This window comes from Scyliorhinus torazame, chromosome 6 (assembly GCF_047496885.1).
Source record: "Scyliorhinus torazame isolate Kashiwa2021f chromosome 6, sScyTor2.1, whole genome shotgun sequence".
Taxonomy (NCBI): Eukaryota; Metazoa; Chordata; class Chondrichthyes; order Carcharhiniformes; family Scyliorhinidae; genus Scyliorhinus; species Scyliorhinus torazame.
In genome coordinates this window covers 88,824,297-88,846,212 of record NC_092712.1, presented here as the reverse complement: position 1 = coordinate 88,846,212, position 21,916 = coordinate 88,824,297, and the positions used below count along the sequence as shown (strand labels likewise).

General features: G+C 49.9%; 1 protein-coding gene across 1 annotated transcript in view; it reads left to right on the top strand.

Moving 5' to 3' along the window:
* The window catches only part of myo3a (myosin IIIA), a 683,164-nt gene that overhangs the window by 280,152 nt on the left and 381,096 nt on the right, over positions 1-21,916 (top strand). Inside the window, exons 7-8 of the mRNA XM_072508449.1 lie at positions 4,255-4,400; positions 13,223-13,288. Coding sequence (XP_072364550.1) covers positions 4,255-4,400; positions 13,223-13,288 — 212 coding nt within the window. The remainder of the gene's footprint in view (positions 1-4,254; positions 4,401-13,222; positions 13,289-21,916) is intronic.

Below are 21,916 nucleotides of genomic sequence, written 5' to 3'. Positions count from 1 at the left end.
ATGAGTTGGTCACGTCCCCTTGGTCTAGGGTAGGCGTTGACCTGTTCCATGCACTCGGCAGGAACTATTTTCTGATTGTAGACTATTTTTCAGACTACCCGGAGGTCGTACGCCTGCACGACATCACATCATCGGCGGTCATCCGTGCCTGCAAGGAGACCTTTGCTCGTCACGGCATCCCACTCACTGTGATGTCAGACAATGGCCCCTGCTTTGCGAGCCAGGAATGGTCCAACTTTGCCAGCAGGTACAACTTTGTGCATGTGACATCCAGTCCCCTGCACCCCCAATCCAATGGCAAAGCAGAAAAGGGCGTCCACATCGTCAAACGGCTCTTCTGCAAGGCTGCCGATGCAGGATCTGACTTCTACCTCACCTTGCTGGTCTATCGTTCGGCCCCACTCTCCATGGGCCTGTCGCCAGCCCAGCTACTCATGGGTCGCACCCTCAGGACCACGGTGCCGTCCATTCACGTCCCAGACCTCGACCACGTTCCGGTCCTTCAGTGGATGCAGCAGTCTCGAGCACAACACAAAGCGGCGCAAGACGCTCCTGCGACTGATCTCCCTGCTCTGGCTCCGGATGACAATGTCCGCTTCCATCTTCCGGAGGGTGGCTGGTCTGCAACTGCTGTGGTTCTTCGGCAGGTGTCTCCCCGCCCGTTCCTGGTTCGTCTGCCAGATGGTTCCATTCGCCGCCACAATCGGCGTGCCCTTCACCTCGTTCCACGCTCGCTACGTGATCCTCCACTGGTGCCACGCCCTCCTGTTGTCCCCAACCTAGACTATGTGGAGATTCCGAATACTCTGCATCCTCCTCACTCTGCCGTGGCCCAGCCCGTTCCTCAGCCGGTGTCTCCTGACCCACCCTCGAGGCGGTCAACCCAAATTTGTCGCCCACCTCAGAGACTTGACTAATGAGTTTTACGATGTTGGACTCTTTGATCTGTTCTGTTGTCCTGTTTCATCGTTCCAGTAGTTTGTATATAATGTTCATTTCGTTGTTGGTGTGACACCCTATTTCTCTGCAACAGCCACCTTCCCGCGTAAATAGATTAGCCTCATGTACATAGTCATGTAAATAACATGCACACACATAATCAGGCACATTCACTACACAATATTTATTGTCACGCAGGCACATGTTCTTTTTCTAAAAGGGGGGATGTCATAATATACACCAGTATATTATGGTGCAGACACACACACACACACACTGATGGACATGCAGTGGGACCAATCAGCATACACAACACCGCAGCCAATCACCAGTGAGAGCACACGCACTATAAAGACAGGGGACAGGAGAGTTCCCGCTCATTCTAGTAGCAGCCAGCTTCGGAGCACAGAGCTCACAACCTGCAACACAGACATTCACCATGTGCTGAGTGCATCAACTGGTTAGGACTAGGTAAGGGTCAACAGTTAAAGCTGGTATTGCATTTACCCACAGTTCAAGTATGTTAATATAGTTAACCTTATAACAAACTAGAGTTGCACCACTTCAAGTGTCGGTGACCTGTTTGTGATCCAGAACGCCCAACACATCAGGGTGGAGAGGAATAAACTTTACTTCAGTCTGAGTTACGTGAACAGCTATTGCTGGTCCAAACGTACAGCAAATTACTTCACCTACAGTTATTCATGGTTGGCAACATTACATCACAAGAAGTAAATATTACCACACTGCCTTTGATTTGACGTGATTTATATTTTAAACGCTTTGCAAATTGCCTCTATCTACCTCCTTCATTCAGCACACTGACTTTCTGTCACAGCTTTCCCACCAATTTGGTTCATTGGCTCAAAATTAAAGACTAGAGGATCAGGAACAAATGAATCATAAACGAGAGTGGCAAACAAATTCAATGGTTTGATACTCCATTGTTTAATATATAGTATAGCATATCTTTTATTATAAATCCATCTGAGGGCGGCATGTGGCGCAGTGGATAGCACTGGGACTGCAGCGCTGAGGGCCCGGGTGCGAATCCCGGCCCCAGGTCACTGTCCGTGTGGAGTTTGCACGTTCTCCACATATCTGCATGGGTTTCACCCCACAACCCAAAGATGTGCTGGGTAGGTGGATTGGCCATGTTAAATTGCCCCTTAGTTGGAAAAGAAAAATAATTGGCTACTCTAAATTTAAAAAATAAATAAATACATCAGAGAATGTAAGAGTGTAAATCTGCCCTTTCAATGTGCCCTTTTTTTTTTACCTGCAGAGATAGTCTGGGGATAGTTATACAATTTTTACCAGAGCAGACATTGGATTGCAGTCCATGGGAGCGATTTTCCAGTCGCACCCACCTTTAAATGGCCCATCAAATTTTCCGTCCAGCCCGCGACAATTTCCACGGCGGGTGGGACCAGTCTCACAGTGATCACCAGCAGAGTAAAACTATATCCTGGAAAAGTCAAGTACCATAACTGGAAAAAAATAATATTTTCTCCTTAAGCCAATAGTTAATTGATACTCATCCCACCTGCCCCTATTGCCTCAAGAAACTACATTTGCATTATTCAGTACAATGCTTAACACTCAAGAAAAGAGCACATTTCAGAACTTAGAATTCACCTTTGTTCTGAATCTACGTGAATTCCAATAGAACAAAGAGAATTTGCAGGGCCTCATCCAAACACCCATAACATTTTGACCTATATTTCTTATAGCGGCTTCATCTGTGGACGTAGCAGTGTCCACCATGCGCATCATAAAGTCACGGAGGAAAATGCTTCTGCATTCCAGACATTTCCAAATCAGGTTGTTGCAGTGTGGCATTCTTCTGTTTAGCATGTTCCAAAAGAATAATTTGGAATCCATTTGTGTGTGCTCTTCCCAAAGGCAAGCCTCGTCTGCTGATGCGTCATCCTGAACTATTTTCTTGGCAGTTTACTTTTCAGTGGAGATTTAACATTGTTCCCTATTCTCAGGGACAGGGCAAGAAGGCAGCTCCTGTGTCTTCCTGAGCTGAAATCCGAATTAAACTTGTTGGTGTTATTCTGAGCCATACGCTAACCGTCTAACCAATTAAGCAAACCACAAACCCCCCTCCCCCCCCCCCCCCCCCTCCCCTCCCCTCACCCCCTGGGCCACCTCCACTCCCAGTTTGGAATATTATCAATATATTGTTGATATTATCAACAAATCTGTTAAAGTAATGAAATGAAGTTCCTCCTTGGTGAATTTAGTAAAAACATTATCCCATTTAAAACTTGAAAATGTTGTTGAAAGTTTATTAAAACACACTAACATGCTTATTATTAATATTGCACAGCATAATTTCAACCCTGGACCAGAAGCAATCTATAAGAGTTTACTATGGATGCCAATCCTCTTCTTCCTCTCATTTGGTTACACATTGCCCCATTATGGATGCAGTGTAAAAGTGAGCTGAGAAAGAATATTGCATTCATTGTTTATCATAACCAAATTTAGAGGGCAGCACGGTGGCGCAGTGTTACTGCTGTTGCCTCACGGCGACGAGGTCCCAGGTTCGATCCCAGCTCTGGGTCACTGTCCGTGTGGAGCTTGCACATTCTCCCAGTGTTTGCGTGGGGTTTGCCCTCACAACCCAAAAGATGTGCAGGATAGGTGAATTGGCAAGGCTAAATTGCCCCTTAATTGGAAAAAATGAATTGGGTACACTACATTTTTTTTTTTAAATCATAACCAAATTTACGAATGAAATAAAAACAAATTACTGCGGAAGCTGGAATCTGAAACAAAAAGAGAAAATGCTGGAAAATCTCAGCATGTCTGGCAGCATCTGTAGGGGGAACTAACTGAAGTATTTTGTATGAGTTCATGTTAAACTAACCAGTAACCATCTAAAAGCTTAAGATATAACTCATATTTATGAGTTATTGTCCAATGAGGTACAATTCAACTGAAGTTACTGAGACCAGAAATCTTCCAGGAGAGACCTGTCGTTCCTATTAGCAATCTAGCCCTTAATGACACTCAAAAAGAAGGAAGTCAGGAATTTGCACAGTGAGTTCATTTAGAGCAACTGAAGTCACAAAATTTACAGAAAAGCAAGTCTATAAAACATTGATTAGCCCGCACAATTCAATTTGTTTTGACAATGTGTGCTGTAACTCTTGTAAATTTGAGATTTTCTGAAGGTGAACTGTAATAATATAAATATTAAAGATGTACAACATGAATTTAGCATTCCTTTCCTAGTGGTAATGTGCATTACTATCAATACTTGTTGGTAACAGGATGTATGTTTGATTTCCTGGTGTTCAGGTAATAGCATGTGAACAGCAGCTGGATTCCAGTTACGATGTAAGATGTGATGTCTGGTCCTTGGGTATAACAGCCATTGAACTTGCAGACGGTAGCCCTCCACTAACAGATCTACATCCAATGAGGGCACTCTTCAAGATACCCAGGTAATTCAGTTGTGTGTGTGTTGGGGTTGGCTAAACCTCATAAATTGATTCTCCTGAGGAATAGAAGAATTCTCGGTGCAAGTAGGTGATTGCTCCTTTTGAGTTTGAGGTGAAGCATTATCGGGGTCAGAAGCATTCACCCTGATTATGTTACACATTGTCATTACAATTATACATACACTGTTGCTTATGATAGTAACATGGTATTCCTCACATTTTTGATGTTCATTAACAATTGACCCAATCCCAGACTGTTTAAAATTCTTCCTTTCACTCCCCCTTTGCTATATATTAAAAGGATTTACTGAAATCTCTACAATCGCTAATGAGTGCTAATTGGATATCTCGCTCAGCAAGAGAATAAGGATTGTTTGCCTGAGAAATGGGTGAATTCTCACGAGTGCAGGAGGTAATTCCTTTCCTGCCTATGAAAGCCTTATTGGGATCAAGCCTCCGAAGCATTCACTCTGATCAAGTTACACCTGGCTTAGAAATGCTCAAAGCACAAAAGTGCTTTTCCCTTCACTGACTATCCCTCATTTTCAGTACGAATTGCCTCTTCTTTTTAAGTGTGACATTCAAACCAGTGTTATGTGACTTAACTTGACATATGGTCTAATGGTGAATTCTGGAGAAAGGGACTACAGTGTGCCTCCTGTTGCTTTTGCTTTACTTAATTCCAATGCATCAAAGCACAATGAAATCCCCAGTAAATTTGGAATTGCAATAGATACAATGGTGGAAACTATCCAGCAATGTGGAAAATTGCCCAGGTATGTCCTATCCTCAAAAAAGCAGGATAAATCCAACCCATCCAATTACAATTAAATCTGCTCGAAATCATCACCAAAAAGATGGAAGGTGCCGTCGACCATGCAATCAAGTGGCACTTACTGAACAATAACTTGTTCCATGTTTACTGATTCTCCGTTTGGTTTTCATCAGAGCCACTCAGCTCCCAGCCTCATTACATTGATACCAAGGCAGCATTTGACCAAGTGTGGCATCGATGAGCCCTAACAAAGCTGAAGTTAATGAGAATCGGAGGAAAACATTCCACTGGTTGGAGTCATAACTAGCACAATATAAGCTTGTTGTGGTTGTTAGAGGACAATCACCTCAGTCCCAGGACATCACTGTAGGAGTTCCTCCTTGACCCAACCATCTTCAGCTGCTTCATCAATGAGCTTTCCACCATCATAACGTCAGAAGCGAGGATGTTCACTGACACCACCCAGGACAAAGCAAGCCACCTGATTGCTCCCACTTCCACAAACAATCAAACTCTCCACCACCGAGGAACAGTGGCAGCCATGTGTACCATCTACAAGATGCACTGCAGTAACTCACCATGTTCCTCAGACAACAAAGTCCAAATCCATGACCACTACCATCGAGAAGGACAAGAGAAGCAGATACCTGGGAACCCCAACACCCTAACCAGGGATGTCAACATCCCGTAAATTAATTTTTTTTAAATTGCATAATGTTCAGCACCATTCACAACTCTTCAGATACTGAAGCAGTCCATGCCCAGTCCATGCAAGACCTGGACAACATTTAGACTTGGGCTAATAAGTGGCAAGTAACATTCACACCACTTGACCATCTCCAACAATGGAGAATCCAACAAACTCCCATTGCTTTCAGTGGAATTACCAACATTGAATTCCCCATTATCAACATCCTGTGGGTTACCATTGACCAGAAGCTGAACTGGACAAACCATGTTAATACTGTGGCTTCAGAAGCAGCTCAGAAGCTGGGAATTCTGCAGTGAATAACTCACCTCCTGACTCCCCAAAGCCTGTTCACAATCTACAAGGCACAGCTTAGAAGTGTGATGGAGTTGTTATAACCTGCCTGCTTACCATTGGCTGGGGTCTAATGACAATCCCACAATCCTGTGGGAGGATGAGCTTCCCCAATGAGGGGGGCGGAGATATCATTAGCAGACTCCCTGTATAAATAAAGCTGGCCAGTTTGGAACCAGCAGAAAGGAGTGAGCAGCAAACTAAGTTGCTGTTGTATATTTATGTTGCTGTAAATAAATGTTATTTCTTTGTATCCTTAAAACTTGTGTTGGATTCTTCGTGGCCCTCACAAAACTGGCGATGAGGATGGGATTCGAACGCACGTGTGCAAGACACCGAATCCTAACCAGCAGATCATCAGGGACGTCGGAGCAGGAACATTTGGAAAACCTGGAGGCTGTCCTTAGACGCTTTTCGGAGGATGGAGTCCGTTTACGTCGCACAAAGTGCATCTTTCAGGCAAAGGAAGTAGTCTACCTGGGTTATCAGGTGGACTGCGAAGGTTTGCACCCTGTCGCAGAGAAGGTGCACGCATTCAACAGGCCCCGCCCCGACTGACACTTCGCATCTTTGTTCTTTTCTCGGCCTCGTAAACTATTACGGGAAGTTCCTCCCCAATCTGGCAACTACGCTCGCCCCGTTGCACCTTCTGCTAAAGAAAAATCACACCTGGGTTTGGGGTCAGCCGCAAGAAACCGCTTTCCGGCGGATAAAACAACAATTGTCTTCATCTGGGTTACTAACCCACTGTGATCCTGGAAAGCCTTTGCTCGTCACATGTGATGCATCTCCATATGGTATTGGGGCCGTCCTGTCGCACAAGATGGAGAACGGGGCCGTGCGGCCGATAGCTTTCGCCTCCCGCACATTGACTGCAGCGTAAAAAAAGTATGCGCAGATCGAGAACCAGGGCCTGGCAGTGGTCTTTTCGGTGAAACGTTTCCACCAGTACATGTATGGCCGCCACTTCACTATCGTGACTGATCATAAGCCTCTGCTGGACTTTTCAGAGAGGATAAGCCAATACCGCCCATTGCTTCCGCACGGATCCAGCGCTGGGCTTTGTTGCTTGCTGCATACGAGTATTCTCTTGAGCACAAACCAGGAACGCAGATAGCGAATGCCGACGCACTGAGCCGATTGCCTTTATCGACCGGCCCCATGTCGACCCCCACGACTGGTGAGGTGGTTTCAACCCTAAATTTTATGGACACCTTGCCTGTCACAGCATCACAGATCTGTGAGTAGACCCAGACAGAGCCAGTCCTGTCAAAGGTTCGGCACATAGTCCTGTATGGTGGGCAGCATAGACAGCTCCCAGGCGAGTTGCGGGCATTTTCCTCCAAGCTGTCAGAATTCAGCATGGAAGACGGCATCCTCTTGTGGGGGACGCGTGTGATTGTCCCGGAAAAAGGACAGGAGCTGATACTAAGAGACTTGCACAATGGGCATCCAAGTGTGACCAAAATGAAAATGTTGGCCCGGAGTTATGTCTGGTGGCCAGGCCTCGACACCGACATTGAGAAGGTGGCCCAAAACTGCTCCATTTGCCAGGAGCATCAGAAGCTTCCGCCGGCCGCACCCCTACATCACTGGGAATGGCCAAGGTGGCCTTGGGCGCGCTTGCATGCAGATTTTGCCGGCCCTTTTCAAGGATCCATGTTCCTTCTATTAATCGACGCCCAGTCTAAATGGCTAGAGGTGCATAAGGTGTGAGGCACAAAGTCCTGCGCAACAATTGAGAAGATGCGTTTGTCTTTTAGTACGCATGGCCTCCCCGACGTGCTGGTCACGGATAATGGCACTCCATTCACAAGTGAGGAGTTTGCGAGGTCCATTGCTGTATAGAACCTTAGTTAGGCCACACTTGGAGTATAGTGTTCAATTCTGGTCGCCACACTACCAGAAGGATGTGGAGGCTTTAGAGAGGGTGCAGAAGAGATTTACCAGAATTTTGCCTGGTATGGAGGGCATTAGCTATGAGGAGCGGTTGAATAAACTCGGTTTGTTCTCACTGGAACGAAGGAGGTTGAGGGGCGACCTGATAGATGTCTACAAAATTATGAGGGGCATAGACAGAGTGGATAGTCAGAGGCTTTTCCCCGGGGTAGAGGGGTCAATTACTAGGGGGCATAGGTTTAAGGTGAGAGGGGCAAGGTTTAGAGTAGATGTACGAAGCAAGTTTTTTACGCAGAGGGTAGTGGGTGCCTGGAACTCGCTACCGGAGGAGGTGGTGGAAGCAGGGACGATAGTGACATTTAAGGGGCATCTTGACAAATACATGAATAGGATGGGAATAGAGGGATACAGACCCAGGAAGTGTAGAAGATTGTAGTTTAGTCAGGCAGCATGGTCGGCACGGGCTTGGAGGGCCGAAGGGCCTGTCCCTGTGCTGTACATTTCTTTGTTCTTTGTTCTTTGTTCTATGAAGATGAACGGCATACGCCATATCCGCACTGCCCCTTACCACCCAGCTTCAAATGGGTTGGCGGAGCGCGCAGTGCAGGCATTCAAACAAGGCCTAAAGAAGCAGTCTTCCGGGTCCATGGACACGAGACTGGCTCGCTTTTTGTTTTCGTATAGGACCACCCCCCATGCGGTGACTGTGGTTGCTCCCACAGAACTCCTAATGGGCCGGAGACTTCGCACCCGCCTTAATTTTCCTGGACATTGGCGCAAAAGTACGCCGCACACAAGAACGGCAGGCACATGGTTTTTCGCGGCATCGGCCAATTCGGCAGTTTGCGCCCGGTGACCCAGTGTTCGTTCGGAATTTTGCTGGTGGTGCCCAGTGGGTCCCTGGCGTAATCTTTCGCCAAACGGGTCCTATATCTTACCAGGTGCAAGCCCAGGGTCGTCTCCAGCACAAACATGTAGACCACGTTCGGTCCAGAAGACTGTCCCTTCCAAACATTCCCTGCCCCCGGCGCTCATTTCCACAGCCACAGAGACCAGAGACAATGGAAAGTCGTCCTCACAATCTTCCTCTGGTGCCTCACTCAAAGCCTGCACAGGTCGTTACAGAACGGCGTGGAGATAGAGACGCTGAGATGACGGAGGCAGCAGACTCTGACTCCGAGATGGAGACATAGGACGCATCAGAGGGGGAATCCTCGGGCTTACGGGCCATGGATGTACAACCGTTATGCCGGTCATCACGGAAGCGCCGGTCTCCGTCTCGTTACACGCTGCCCGATCCAGCGCCTCGTGCAAATGGTGTCCGGCCTGCGGCAAAACGAGTCCGACGCCCTCCTTCACCAGGGTCTTCGGTGGATTCCTTGGACTTTGTGGGGGAGGGATGTTATAACCTGCCTGCTTACCATTGGCTGGAGACTAATGACAATCCCACAATCCTGTGGGAGTATGAGCTTCCCCAATGAGTGGGGCGGAGATATCATTAGCAGACTCCCTGTATAAATAAAGCTGGCCAGTTTGGAACCAGCAGAAAGGAGTGAGCAGCAAGCAAAGTTGCTGCTGCTGTTATATATATATGTTATTGTAGATAAATGTTATTTCTTTGTATCCTTAAAACTCGTGTTGGATTCTTCGTGGCCCTCACAAAAGGAGTACTCTCCCCTTGCCTGGATGACTGCAGCTCCAATAGCATTCAAGAAGTTGGACATAGTCCAAGCCAACTCAGCATACTTGATTGGCATCCCATTCATCACCTTCAACATTCACTCACTCCACCACTGGCACACAGTGACAGCAGTGTGTGCCCTCTGCAGCAACTCACCAAGGCCCCGTTGACAACACCTTCCAAACCCAAGACCTCACAGTCACTGGGTCAGAATACAGGAACTTCCTCCCTAATAGCACTGTGGGTATACCTACATAACATGGACGACAACAGTTCAAGAAGGCAGCTCACCACAACCTTCTCAATGTTACTTAAGGATGAACAGTAAAAATGCTGGCCTAGCCAGTGACATCCACATCCTGTGAAAATGAATTTTTAAAAAACAGAAAATTCCTGTTGGCATCCTGATATGTAACAATTGCACTGAGAGCTTTTCCCGCAGGGTGTCACTAGCTTGTCTTGTTCCATTTTCACATTAATGTATTTAATGCTTTTCACCCTTTCTGCCAAGTCCACATATATTCTATGAAGTTCAGTTTCCCAGGCTGTATCCAACACCATGCTAAATCTGGAACTGAAATTTGTACAGCTAAACATACACGACAGGTGAAGTCTGTTTTTGTTAACAATAAAATAAAACTAAGCAAAGGACACCTTTTATGCTGGGGATTCTTCATCAAAACGCATGGAAGGCATTCATTACAATCCCTACAGAGACTGATAAAAGACAAGAGAAATAGGATCAGGGGTGAAATTCTCCAGTATCGGCACGATGTCCGCCGACCGGCGCCAAAAACGGCGCTGATCAGTCCGGCATCGCACCGCCCCAAAGGTGCGGAATCCTCCGCATCTTGGGGGGCCGAGCCCTAACCTTGAGGGGCTAGGCCCGCGCCGGACTGATTTCCGCCCCGCCAACTGGCGGAAAAGGCCTTTGGTGCCCCGCCAGCTGGCGCGGAAATGACATCTCCAGGCGGCGCATGCGCGGGAGCGTTAGCAGCCGCTCACGGCATCCCCGCGCATGCGCTGTGGAGGGAGGCACTTCCGCCTCCGCCATGGTGGAGACCGTGGCGAAGGCGGAAGGAAAAGAGTGCCCCCACGGCACAGGCCCGCCCGCGGATCGGGGGGCCCCGATCGCGGGCCAGGCCACCGTGGGGGCACCCCCCAGGGCCAGATCACCCCGCGCCCCCCCCCCCCCCCAGGACCCCGGTGCCCGACTGCGCCGCCTTGTCCCGCCGGTAAGAAAGGTGGTTTAATCCACGTCGGCGGGACAGGCATTCTAGCAGCGGGACTTCAACCCATCCGGGCCAGAGAATCGCAGGGGGGGGCCCGCCAACCGGCGCGCCGCGATTCCCGCCCCCGCCGAATCCCTGGAGCCGGAGAATTCGGCAACCGGCGGGGGCGGGATTCACGCCAGCCCCCGGCGATTCTCCGACCCGGCGGGGGGTCGGAGAATCTCGCCCCAGGAGTGAGCTATTTGGCCTATTGAGCCAGCTTGGCCATTCAGTAAGATCATGGCTGATCTGAATGTGGCTTTACCATCACTTTCCTGCCTGCCGCCATAACCCTTCACTCCCTTGTTGATCAAAAATCTGTCTAATTCAGCCTTGAATATTCGATAACCCAGCCTTCATTGCTCTCTGTGGAAGAGAATTCCAAAGACCCTCTAAGAGAAGAGAGAAAATATAACCATCTTGTAAAGCTGAGCATTTCGAACCCATTGAATAGTTGAGTGTTAAGGTGTAAAATAAATGCAAAATAATGGAGTTAGTGTGAATTACCAGGCAAATAAGTCACAGACAATAGATTCAAATAATACTCAATGAATCGGGCATTTTGCAGTTTATAATAATATTGGAGTCGCAATGAATAACAGCTGCACTCATTACATTTTTACAACTACCATTGCCAATGTTTGTTATTTAGAAGAACACTCTAGGATTAATTCTGTGATGTTATCACGATGTGATTTCAGAAATGTAAGAGATACTGTTCTTCTCAAACAGTGCACAGATTAACACATTTTAAGAAGGAAAAGAGGCAAAGATTGATGAATTATTTTTATTAAAATGTTGCATCTGAGCGAGTTTTCATCTGTGTTTTGTTGTTGCTTCCTATGGAATAAAAACATTTTTTTTGATCACTCAGGGAATCTGCAGTAGATTGGTGGGAAGACTGTTAAAGGGAGAGTGCATGTGATCTTCAGTTATGATATTAAAGACCTTGCAATCTTCAGCAGAGTCCATGCGTCATCATATCCAATCATAATTGGGGAATTTTAATTCAATTAAAGCAATAAATCCAGAATAAGATCGAAGGGGCGATTGTCCAGTCCCATTGTGCGCAGCACAAATCCTGCTATGTTAAAACATTTGCAGGAGAGCCCTAAAACGGGATCTGTGCCGGTTTCCTCCCACAAGTCCCAAAAGGCGTGCTGTTAGGTCATTTGGACATTCTGAATTCTCCCTCAGTGTACCAGAACAGGCGCTGGAATGTGGCGATTAGGGGCTTTTCACAGTAACTTCATTGCAGTGTTAATGTAAGCCTCCGTGTGACAATAAAGATTATTATGTTATTATATATTAGGTTGAAATACACTGATGGATTGGCTCAGGCTGCAGTTCAGCACAACAGACATTTGCAGCACCACTGAATGCAGTTTCACAGTTCAATATAAAATCCAAAAGACTCGTAAAAGGGTCATTTTATTTTTAATTTTTTACTTAATAATAATAATGATAATAAGCGCTTATTGTCACAAGTAGGCTTCAATGAAGTTCCTGTGAAAAGCCCCTAGTCGCCACATTCCTTAATTCTTAAAGCTACAACGCCAATGTGCAGAGTAGACAGGGCAAGCCCTTAATCCATTTCATTGCTTGCTCCAAAAAACAATTCAAATTGAATCCAATTCATGGTCTCCACAAGTATCAGAACAGTAGCAATAAATCATTGAAGATTAATACCATTACTCACTACCTTAATACCCTATTAAATAGAACAGTTACTGTTGCAATGTCAAATGTCTTTGTATAGTTAAAATGACATCAGAACTACTTAAAATAAAGTAATTCTATGGTAAGAACACATCATTTATTTGTGCTTTCAGAAAACCACTTAACCTGCAGATATAGTTGATTGGAGATTAATAGACCATCAACTGCAGCTGCATTCGAAAGACATGCATGAGCAATGGCGGAGGCACAGAACTATATTTGGCACTCAGTGATTGTGTATCCCTAGGCTTATATATCTGTGTGGGTGGCATATAGAATAAGACATAAATGAGGTATAATGGCACTAACGGCTAAGTCCTTCAAGCTGAGGTGTCAATTACTTTGCAATGATCCTTTGTAGACATATCCTTCATTATTGCAGTATTCTGGAAATTACCACTTCAAAAACTCTAATATTTTTTGTTCTTCTTCCCTCAGAAATCCACCTCCAAAACTGCATCAGCCAGAGCTATGGTCAGAATTGTTTAATGATTTTATTACCATGTAAGTGACATCATTAGATCGCTGAAATTCTCTTAGGTGTAAAGGCTGGCGCCATCAAAATGGTGTTACGATCCATACAAGACACTGTACATAAGCAAAGTGTAGCAAAAGTGTGTTTAATACTCTCATCTCTGAGATATTACATTATTTGCATGAAGAAAAGACCAAAAACAGCCTTAGATTTAGAAAACATTGACAGCCAATCACAGGCTTCCCTTAATAAAGTGCTGGAAAATCTCAGCAGGTCTTGGCAACTTCCAAAGAAGAGACATTTTGGATGCAAAACATTTAACTCTGTTTCTCTCTCCACAGCTGTTGCCAGACCCCCTGGGTTTAGTCAACTATTTCTATTTTTATTTCAGATCTCCAGAATCTGCAGTTTTATGCCTTTATCCAAGGCTGCTTTTAGGTCTCACTTTCTCAGCAATCATACTCTCTACTTCTGTAGCCTTAATAAGCCTGTTTTATACAAATACTGATTTATACAAGCAGTGCAGGCTCAAACTCATGTATCTGTAAGTTACTGAAAATTGTGTTCTCATGGTATATGACATCAGCTGTGCTTTTTACCATGTTGCACCTATATACAGGATATATTCATTCACCTGAACATGCTGAAAATTACATTTCAATCTCACTGCAGCACTTCATCACTTCAGATTGAACTTTAATCACATTACTACGGAAGTCTGTATCAGTCTATTCTCTCCAGCTATGAACTTTGTTTTTAAAAAATATATATATGTCAAAAAGTATAACACCGCAATGTGTTTGAAGGCATAGCACATTCTATTATTTTAATAATGCACACTTCTGAGCATCATGAATCTATATTTGTACAACATTTTCTCACCAAGCAACCTGCCAGCTCAGTAGCGGAGCAGTAAGTGGCCAGTGACTGGCGTTCCTTGTGATGAGCAAAACATAATTGCTGAGGATCTTTGTGCAGCACTGACAGACACAGCTAACAATAGGAGATGTGACTGATACACGTTCTTTGTGTCTAACTGCTGTACTCTGGATATATAAAATTGTTCTTCACCTTGAAGGGTAAAATTGGAGGATAAACTTTCATCTTTTGCATTTCTATCGCAGATCTTCAAACATTAAGATTGCATATTGTGATTACAATCATGCTGCCATTGTGATTTTACTTTCATCAATTAGAAAGAATATATAGCACAGAAACAAGCCGTCCAGCCCAAATAGTTTTTGCATTTTTTAATTCTTTCATGGAACATGGCTGTTGGAAACAATGCCAGCAAATTGTTGCCCATCCCTAATTGCCCTTGAGAAGGTGCTGGTGAGCTGCCTTCTTGAGCCGCTGCCGTCTATGTGATGCACATACAGCCACTGTGCTAGTAGGGAGTTCCAGGACTTTGACCCCGTGAGAGTGAAGGAACGGTGATATATTTCCAACTCAGGATGGTGAGTGACTTGGAGGGGAACTCCCATGTATCTGCAGCTCTTGTCCTCCTAGATGGTAGTCGTCAAGCGTTGGAAGGTGCTGTCAAAGGATGTTTGGTGAATTGCTGCAGTGCATTTTGTAGATGGTACACTCTGCTGCCACTGTGCTTCGGTGGTGGAGGGAGTGAATGGTTAAGGTGTTGAATAGTGGAGGGAGTGAATGGTTAAGGTGTTGAATAGTGTAAAAGTCAAGCGGGCTGCTTTATCCCAGGGTGGTGTTGAGCTTCTTGAGTGTTGTTGGAGCTGCACTCATCCAGGCAAGTGAAGAGTATTCCATCACACTCCTCCTGACTTGTGCCTTGTAGGTGGTGGACAGGCATTGGGGAGTCGGGAGATAAGTTACTTGCCTTAGAACTTCCAGCCTATGACCTGCTCTTAAACCCACAGTATTTATGAAGCTGGTACAGATCAGTTTCTAGCCAAAGGTAACTCTCAGGATGTTGATGGAGGGCGATTAAGCAATGGTTATATCTCTTTTGCTGGAGATGTTCATTGCCTGGCACTTGAGTGGTGTGAATGTTATTGCCATTTATTAGGCCAAACCTGAAGGTTGCCCGGGTCTTGCTGCATATAGACATGGACTGCTTCAGTAGCTGGCAAGTTCTGAGCATTACTGAATATTGTAATAATCAGCGAACATCTGACCTTTATGATGGTGGGAAGGTCATTGATGAAACAATTGAAGATGGTTGGGCCTAGCTCATTATTCTGAGGAACTCATGCAGCGATGTGCAGTGGCTCAGAAGATTGGCCTCCGACAACTACAACTGTGATAACTTTAGGGGCGCGATTCTCCGCTGCGACGGCAGAGTGTCGGCGCCAAAATGTGAGTCTTTCATTCCGCGGTCGGCGCCCGTTCTGGGACCCCATTCTGCAGCGTACAAGGGGGCACAGCGGGAAGTGCGGGGGCGCAGCCTCGGAACAGCGTCGGAGACGCGGCGCCATGCAATCGACGCAGTGCCGCATTGCACAGAAGGCGATGCGAGCGTACAGGCTGCTGATGGAGCAACATGGCGCCATGCCGAGCAGCGCTCCGGTTCACAGACCACGACCTGGAGACGCTCCTGGACGCCCTCGAGGAGAGGAGAGGGCGTCTCTACCCTGGACCCGGCCAGAGGGTCCCACACAATGTGGCCCAGCATCTGTGGAGGGTGGCGGGCGTGGCCGTCAGTGCCATTGCATTGACACCCAGGACTGGCGAGCAGTGCCGCAAAAAGCTCAACGACCTACTGAGGGCAGCCAGGGTGAGTACCCAGCAATGTGCCCATGGCACCAACCCCCCTGCCCCCCCACTTGTGTAACACCCACCTCCTCCCTAGGCGGACGGTACAACCACAGCCGTGACCCACATGGCTGCAGCCACCATGCAAGCCGCGTTGGCCGTGTGCCCTGTGTACCCTTGCCAACATAGATCCAACTGCATGCATCGGACCGCCTAACAATGCTGTAATTCCCCCCCACAGCAGAAGAGCGCCCATAACCAGCGAGAGCGTGCCCAAACTGGAGGGGGTGAACCTGACTTGCGGCCCCTCACCGTGCACAAGCAGAGGGCACTGGACATAGCTGGTGCATCCGAAGACTGGGAGATTGCCCCTGCCGAGATCGGAGGCGCGCCACCAAATGAGATCCCCCCCCCCTGCCTGACCCCTTTCCCCTCATCACACTACCCCCAGCACTCTCCCCTCAGCGCTCTCCCCTCAGCACTCTCCCCTCAGCACTCTCCCCTCAGCACTCTCCCCTCAGCGCTCTCCCCTCAGCACTCTCCCCTCAGCACTCTCCCCTCAGCACTCTCCCCTCAGCACTCTCCCCTCAGCACTCTCCCCTCAGCGCTCTCCCCTCAGCGCTCTCCCCTCAGCGCTCTCCCCTCAGCGCTCTCCCCTCAGCACTCTCCCCTCAGCACTCTCCCCTCAGCACTCTCCCCTCAGCACTCTCCCCTCAGCACTCTCCCCTCAGCGCTCTCCCCTCAGCGCTCTCCCCTCAGCGCTCTCCCCTCAGCACTCTCCCCTCAGCACTCTCCCCTCAGCACTCTCCCCTCAGCGCTCTCCCCTCAGCACTCTCCCCTCATCCCGTACCGCGACCCCCCACCCCCCCCCCGCCGAACCATGATGGCGTATTGTGTGTCGCAGGGCCACGCGATGACTGACCCATGGACCTGGCAGACACCGTCCCCGGCCAGCGTCTGGGCGGCCAGCCCGCAGGGACTGTAGCAGCGATGGGGAGGGCAGCTCCAACAGCAGCGTTCCGGCCCAGTCCAGTAATGACACGATGACCCAGGACAACAGCACACAGGGGACAGACAGACACGACACAGGACACCAGCACACAGGGCACAGACAGACACGACACAGGACACAAGCACACAGGGCACAGACAGACACGACACAGGACACAGGCACACAGGGGACAGACAGACACGACACAGGACACAAGCACACAGGGGACAGACAGACACGACACAGGACACAAGCACACAGGGCACAGACAGACATGACACAGGACACAAGCACACAGGGGACAGACAGACACGACACAGGACACAAGCACACAGGGCACAGACAGACATGACACAGGACACAAGCACACAGGGCACAGACAGACACGACACAGGACACAAGCACACAGGGGACAGACAGACACGACACAGGACACAAGCACACAGGGCACGGACAGACATGACACAGGACACAAGCACACAGGGGACAGACAGACACGACACAGGACACAAGCACACAGGGCACAGACAGACATGACACAGGACACAAGCACACAGGGCACAGACAGACACGACACAGGACACAAGCACACAGGGGACAGACAGACACGACACAGGACACAAGCACACAGGGCACAGACAGACATGACACAGGACACAAGCACACAGGGGACAGACAGACACGACACAGGGCACAAGCACACAGGGCACAGACAGACACGACACAGGACACAAGCACACAGGGGACAGACAGACACGACACAGGACACAAGCACACAGGGGACAGACAGACATGACACAGGACACCAGCACACAGGGGACAGACAGACACGACACAGGACACAAGCACACAGGGCACAGACAGACATGACACAGGACACAAGCACACAGGGGACAGACAGACACGACACAGGACACAAGCACACAGGGCACAGACAGACATGACACAGGACACAAGCACACAGGGGACAGACAGACACGACACAGGACACAAGCACACAGGGCACAGACAGACATGACACAGGACACAAGCACACGGCACAGACAGGCACGTCAGGATGACACAGGACACAGGCACACAGCGGACAGACAGACACGAGACGACGACACAGGACACCAGCACACAGGGCACAGACAGACACGACACAGGACACAAGCACACAGGGCACAGACAGACACGACACAGGACACAGGCACACAGCGGACAGACAGACATGACACAGGACACAAGCACACAGGGGACAGACAGGCATGACACAGGACACAAGCACACAGGGCACAGACAGGCACGACACGATGACACAGGACACCAGCACACAGGGCACAGACAGACACGACACAGGACACCAGCACACAGGGCACAGACAGACATGACACAGGACACAAGCACACAGGGCACAGACAGGCACGTCAGGATGACACAGGACACAGGCACACAGCGGACAGACAGACACGACACGACGACACAGGACACCAGCACACAGGGCACAGACAGACACGACACAGGACACAAGCACACAGGGCACAGACAGACACGACACAGGACACAGGCACACAGCGGTCAGACAGAAACAACACGACGACACAGGACACAAGCACACAGGGCACAGACAGACATGACACAGGACACAAGCACACAGGGGACAGACAAGCACGGCACAACGACACAGGACACCAGCACACAGGGGACAGACAGGCACGGCACGACGACACAGGACACAGGCACACAGGGGATGGACAGGCACAACAGGACGACACAGGACACAAGCACACAGGGGACAGAGAGGCACAACAGGACGACACAGGACACAAGCACACAGGGGAGAGACAGGCACGGCACGACGACACAGGACACCAGCACACAGGGGACAGACAGGCACGGCACGACGACACAGGACACAAGCACACAGGGCACAGACAGACATGACACAGGACACAAGCACACAGGGGACAGACAGGCACGGCACAACGACACAGGACACCAGCACACAGGGGACAGACAGGCACGGCACGACGACACAGGACACAGGCACACAGGGGATGGACAGGCACAACAGGACGACACAGGACACAGGCACACAGGGGATGGACAGGCACAACAGGACGACACAGGACACAAGCACACAGGGCACAGACAGACATGACACAGGACACAAGCACACAGGGGACAGACAGGCACGGCACGACGACACAGGACACAAGCACACAGGGCACAGAAAGACACGGCACAACGACACAGGACACAAGCACACAGGGGACAGACAGGCACAACAGGACGACACAGGACACAAGCACACAGGGGACAGACAGGCACGGCACGACGACACAGGACACCAGCACACAGGGGACAGACAGGCACAACAGGATGATACAGGACACAAGCACACAGGGCACAGACAGGCATGACACGACGACACAGGACACAAGCACACAGGGCACAGACAGACACGACAGGACAACACAGGACACCAGCACACAGGGGACAGACAGACACGACACAGGACACAAGCACACAGGGCACAGACAGACACGACACAGGACACAGGCACACAGCGGACAGACAGAAACGACACAATGACACAGGACACAAGCACACAGGGCACAGACAGACATGACACAGGACACAAGCACACAGGGGATGGACAGGCACAACAGGACGACACAGGACACAAGCACACAGGGGACAGACCGGCACAACAGGACGACACAGGACACAAGCACACAGGGGACAGACAGGCACGGCACGACGACACAGGACACAAGCACACAGGGCACAGACAGGCACAACAGGACGACACAGGACACAAGCACACAGGGGACAGACAGGCACAGCACAACGACACAGGACACCAGCACACAGGGGACAGACAGGCACAACAGGATGACACAGGACACAAGCACACAGGGCACAGACAGGCATGACACAAGCACACAGGGCACAGACAGACACGACAGGACAACGCAGGACACCAGCACACAGGGGACAGACAGGCATGACACGACGACACAGGACACCAGCACACAGGGGACAGACAGGCACAACAGGATGACACAGGACACAAGCACACAGGGCACAGGCAGGCATGACACGACGACACAGGACACCAGCACACAGGGCACAGACAGACACGACAGGACGACACAGGACACAAGCACACAGGGCACAGACAGACACGACAGGATGACACAGGCACACAGGGGATGGACAGGCATGACACAACGACACAGGACACAAGCACACAGGGCACAGACAGGCACAGCAGGATGACACAGGACACAGGCACAGAGGGGATGGACAGGCATGGCACGACGACACAGGACACCAGCACACAGGGGACAGACAGTCACGACAGGACGACACAGGACACAAGCACACAGGGGACAGACAGACATGACAGGACGACACAGGACACCAGCACACAGGGGACAGACAGTCACGACAGGACGACACAGGACACAAGCACACAGGGGACAGACAGACATGACAGGACGACACAGGACACCAGCACACAGGGGACAGACAGGCACGGCACGAAGACACAGGACACCAGCACACAGGGCACAGACAGACATGACAGGACGACACAGGACACAAGCACACGGGGTACAGACAGACACGACACGACGACACAAGCACACGGGACAGACAGGCACGATAGGACGACACAGGACACAAGCACACAGGGGACAGACAGGCACGGCATGACGACACAGGACACAAGCACACAGGGGACAGACAGGCACGGCATGACGACACAGGACACAAGCACACAGGGGACAGACAGGCACGGCATGACGACACAGGACACAAGCACACAGGGCACAGACAGGCACGGCACGACGACACAGGACACAAGCACACAGGCACAGACAGGCACGACAGGACGACACAGGACACAAGCACACAGGGGACAGACAGGCACGACAGGACGACACAAGCACACAGGGCACAGACAGGCACGACAGGACGACACAGGACACCAGCACACAGGGGACAGACAGACACGACAGGATGACACAGGACACAGGCACACAGGGGATGGACAGGCATGACACGACACAGGACACAAGCACACAGGCATAGACAGGCACGACAGGACGACACAGGACACCAGCACACAGGGGACAGACAGACATGACAGGACGACACAGGACACAGGCACACAGGCACACAGGGGATGGACAGGCATGACACGACACAGGACACAAGCACACAGGGCACAGACAGGCACGGCAGGATGACACAGGACACAGGCACAGAGGGGATGGACAGGCACGGCACGACGACACAGGACACCAGCACACAGGGGACAGACAGACACGACAGGATGACACAGGACACCAGCACACAGGGGACAGACAGACATGAAAGAACACAACACGACACCACCACGGAGGGGATGAACATACGGGACATGGCACCCCAGGATATCCCCGATCGCAGGTCCGATGAAGACACCGAGGTTGCGCCACAGCTGTCCCCTGCAGCCTCCGCCATCGCAGATACTCACCATTTTAGTGATGAGGCTTCTGGGACACTAACTGGTGCGCACCACACAGCTGATCCGGTACAGCATGTGGAGATAGGAGCATCCGAGGAGCCGGATGGTCGGAGGGCAGCCCAGCCCTGGCATACACCTGCCGCTCAGACGGGTCCCGGGTTCCTGGACGTCCCCCGCCCACCAATAGACCCGCTGCAGTCAGAGACCCATGGGTGTGAGAATGTGACGGCCGGTTTCCAGCACCTACAGACGCAAGTGCAGGAGTGCATCCAGGAGCAGGAAATGGTGCCGGTCATGAGTGCCACACAGGCCAACGCCGTACGGGTGGCGTCTGCGGTGGAGACAATGGTGGCGACGGTGTCGGGCATGGGACTGAGTTTGCAGGGCCTGGGGCTATCTGTGCACGCGTCCTCTGCGGCCCAGAACAGGGCTGCGGTCTCACAGGCA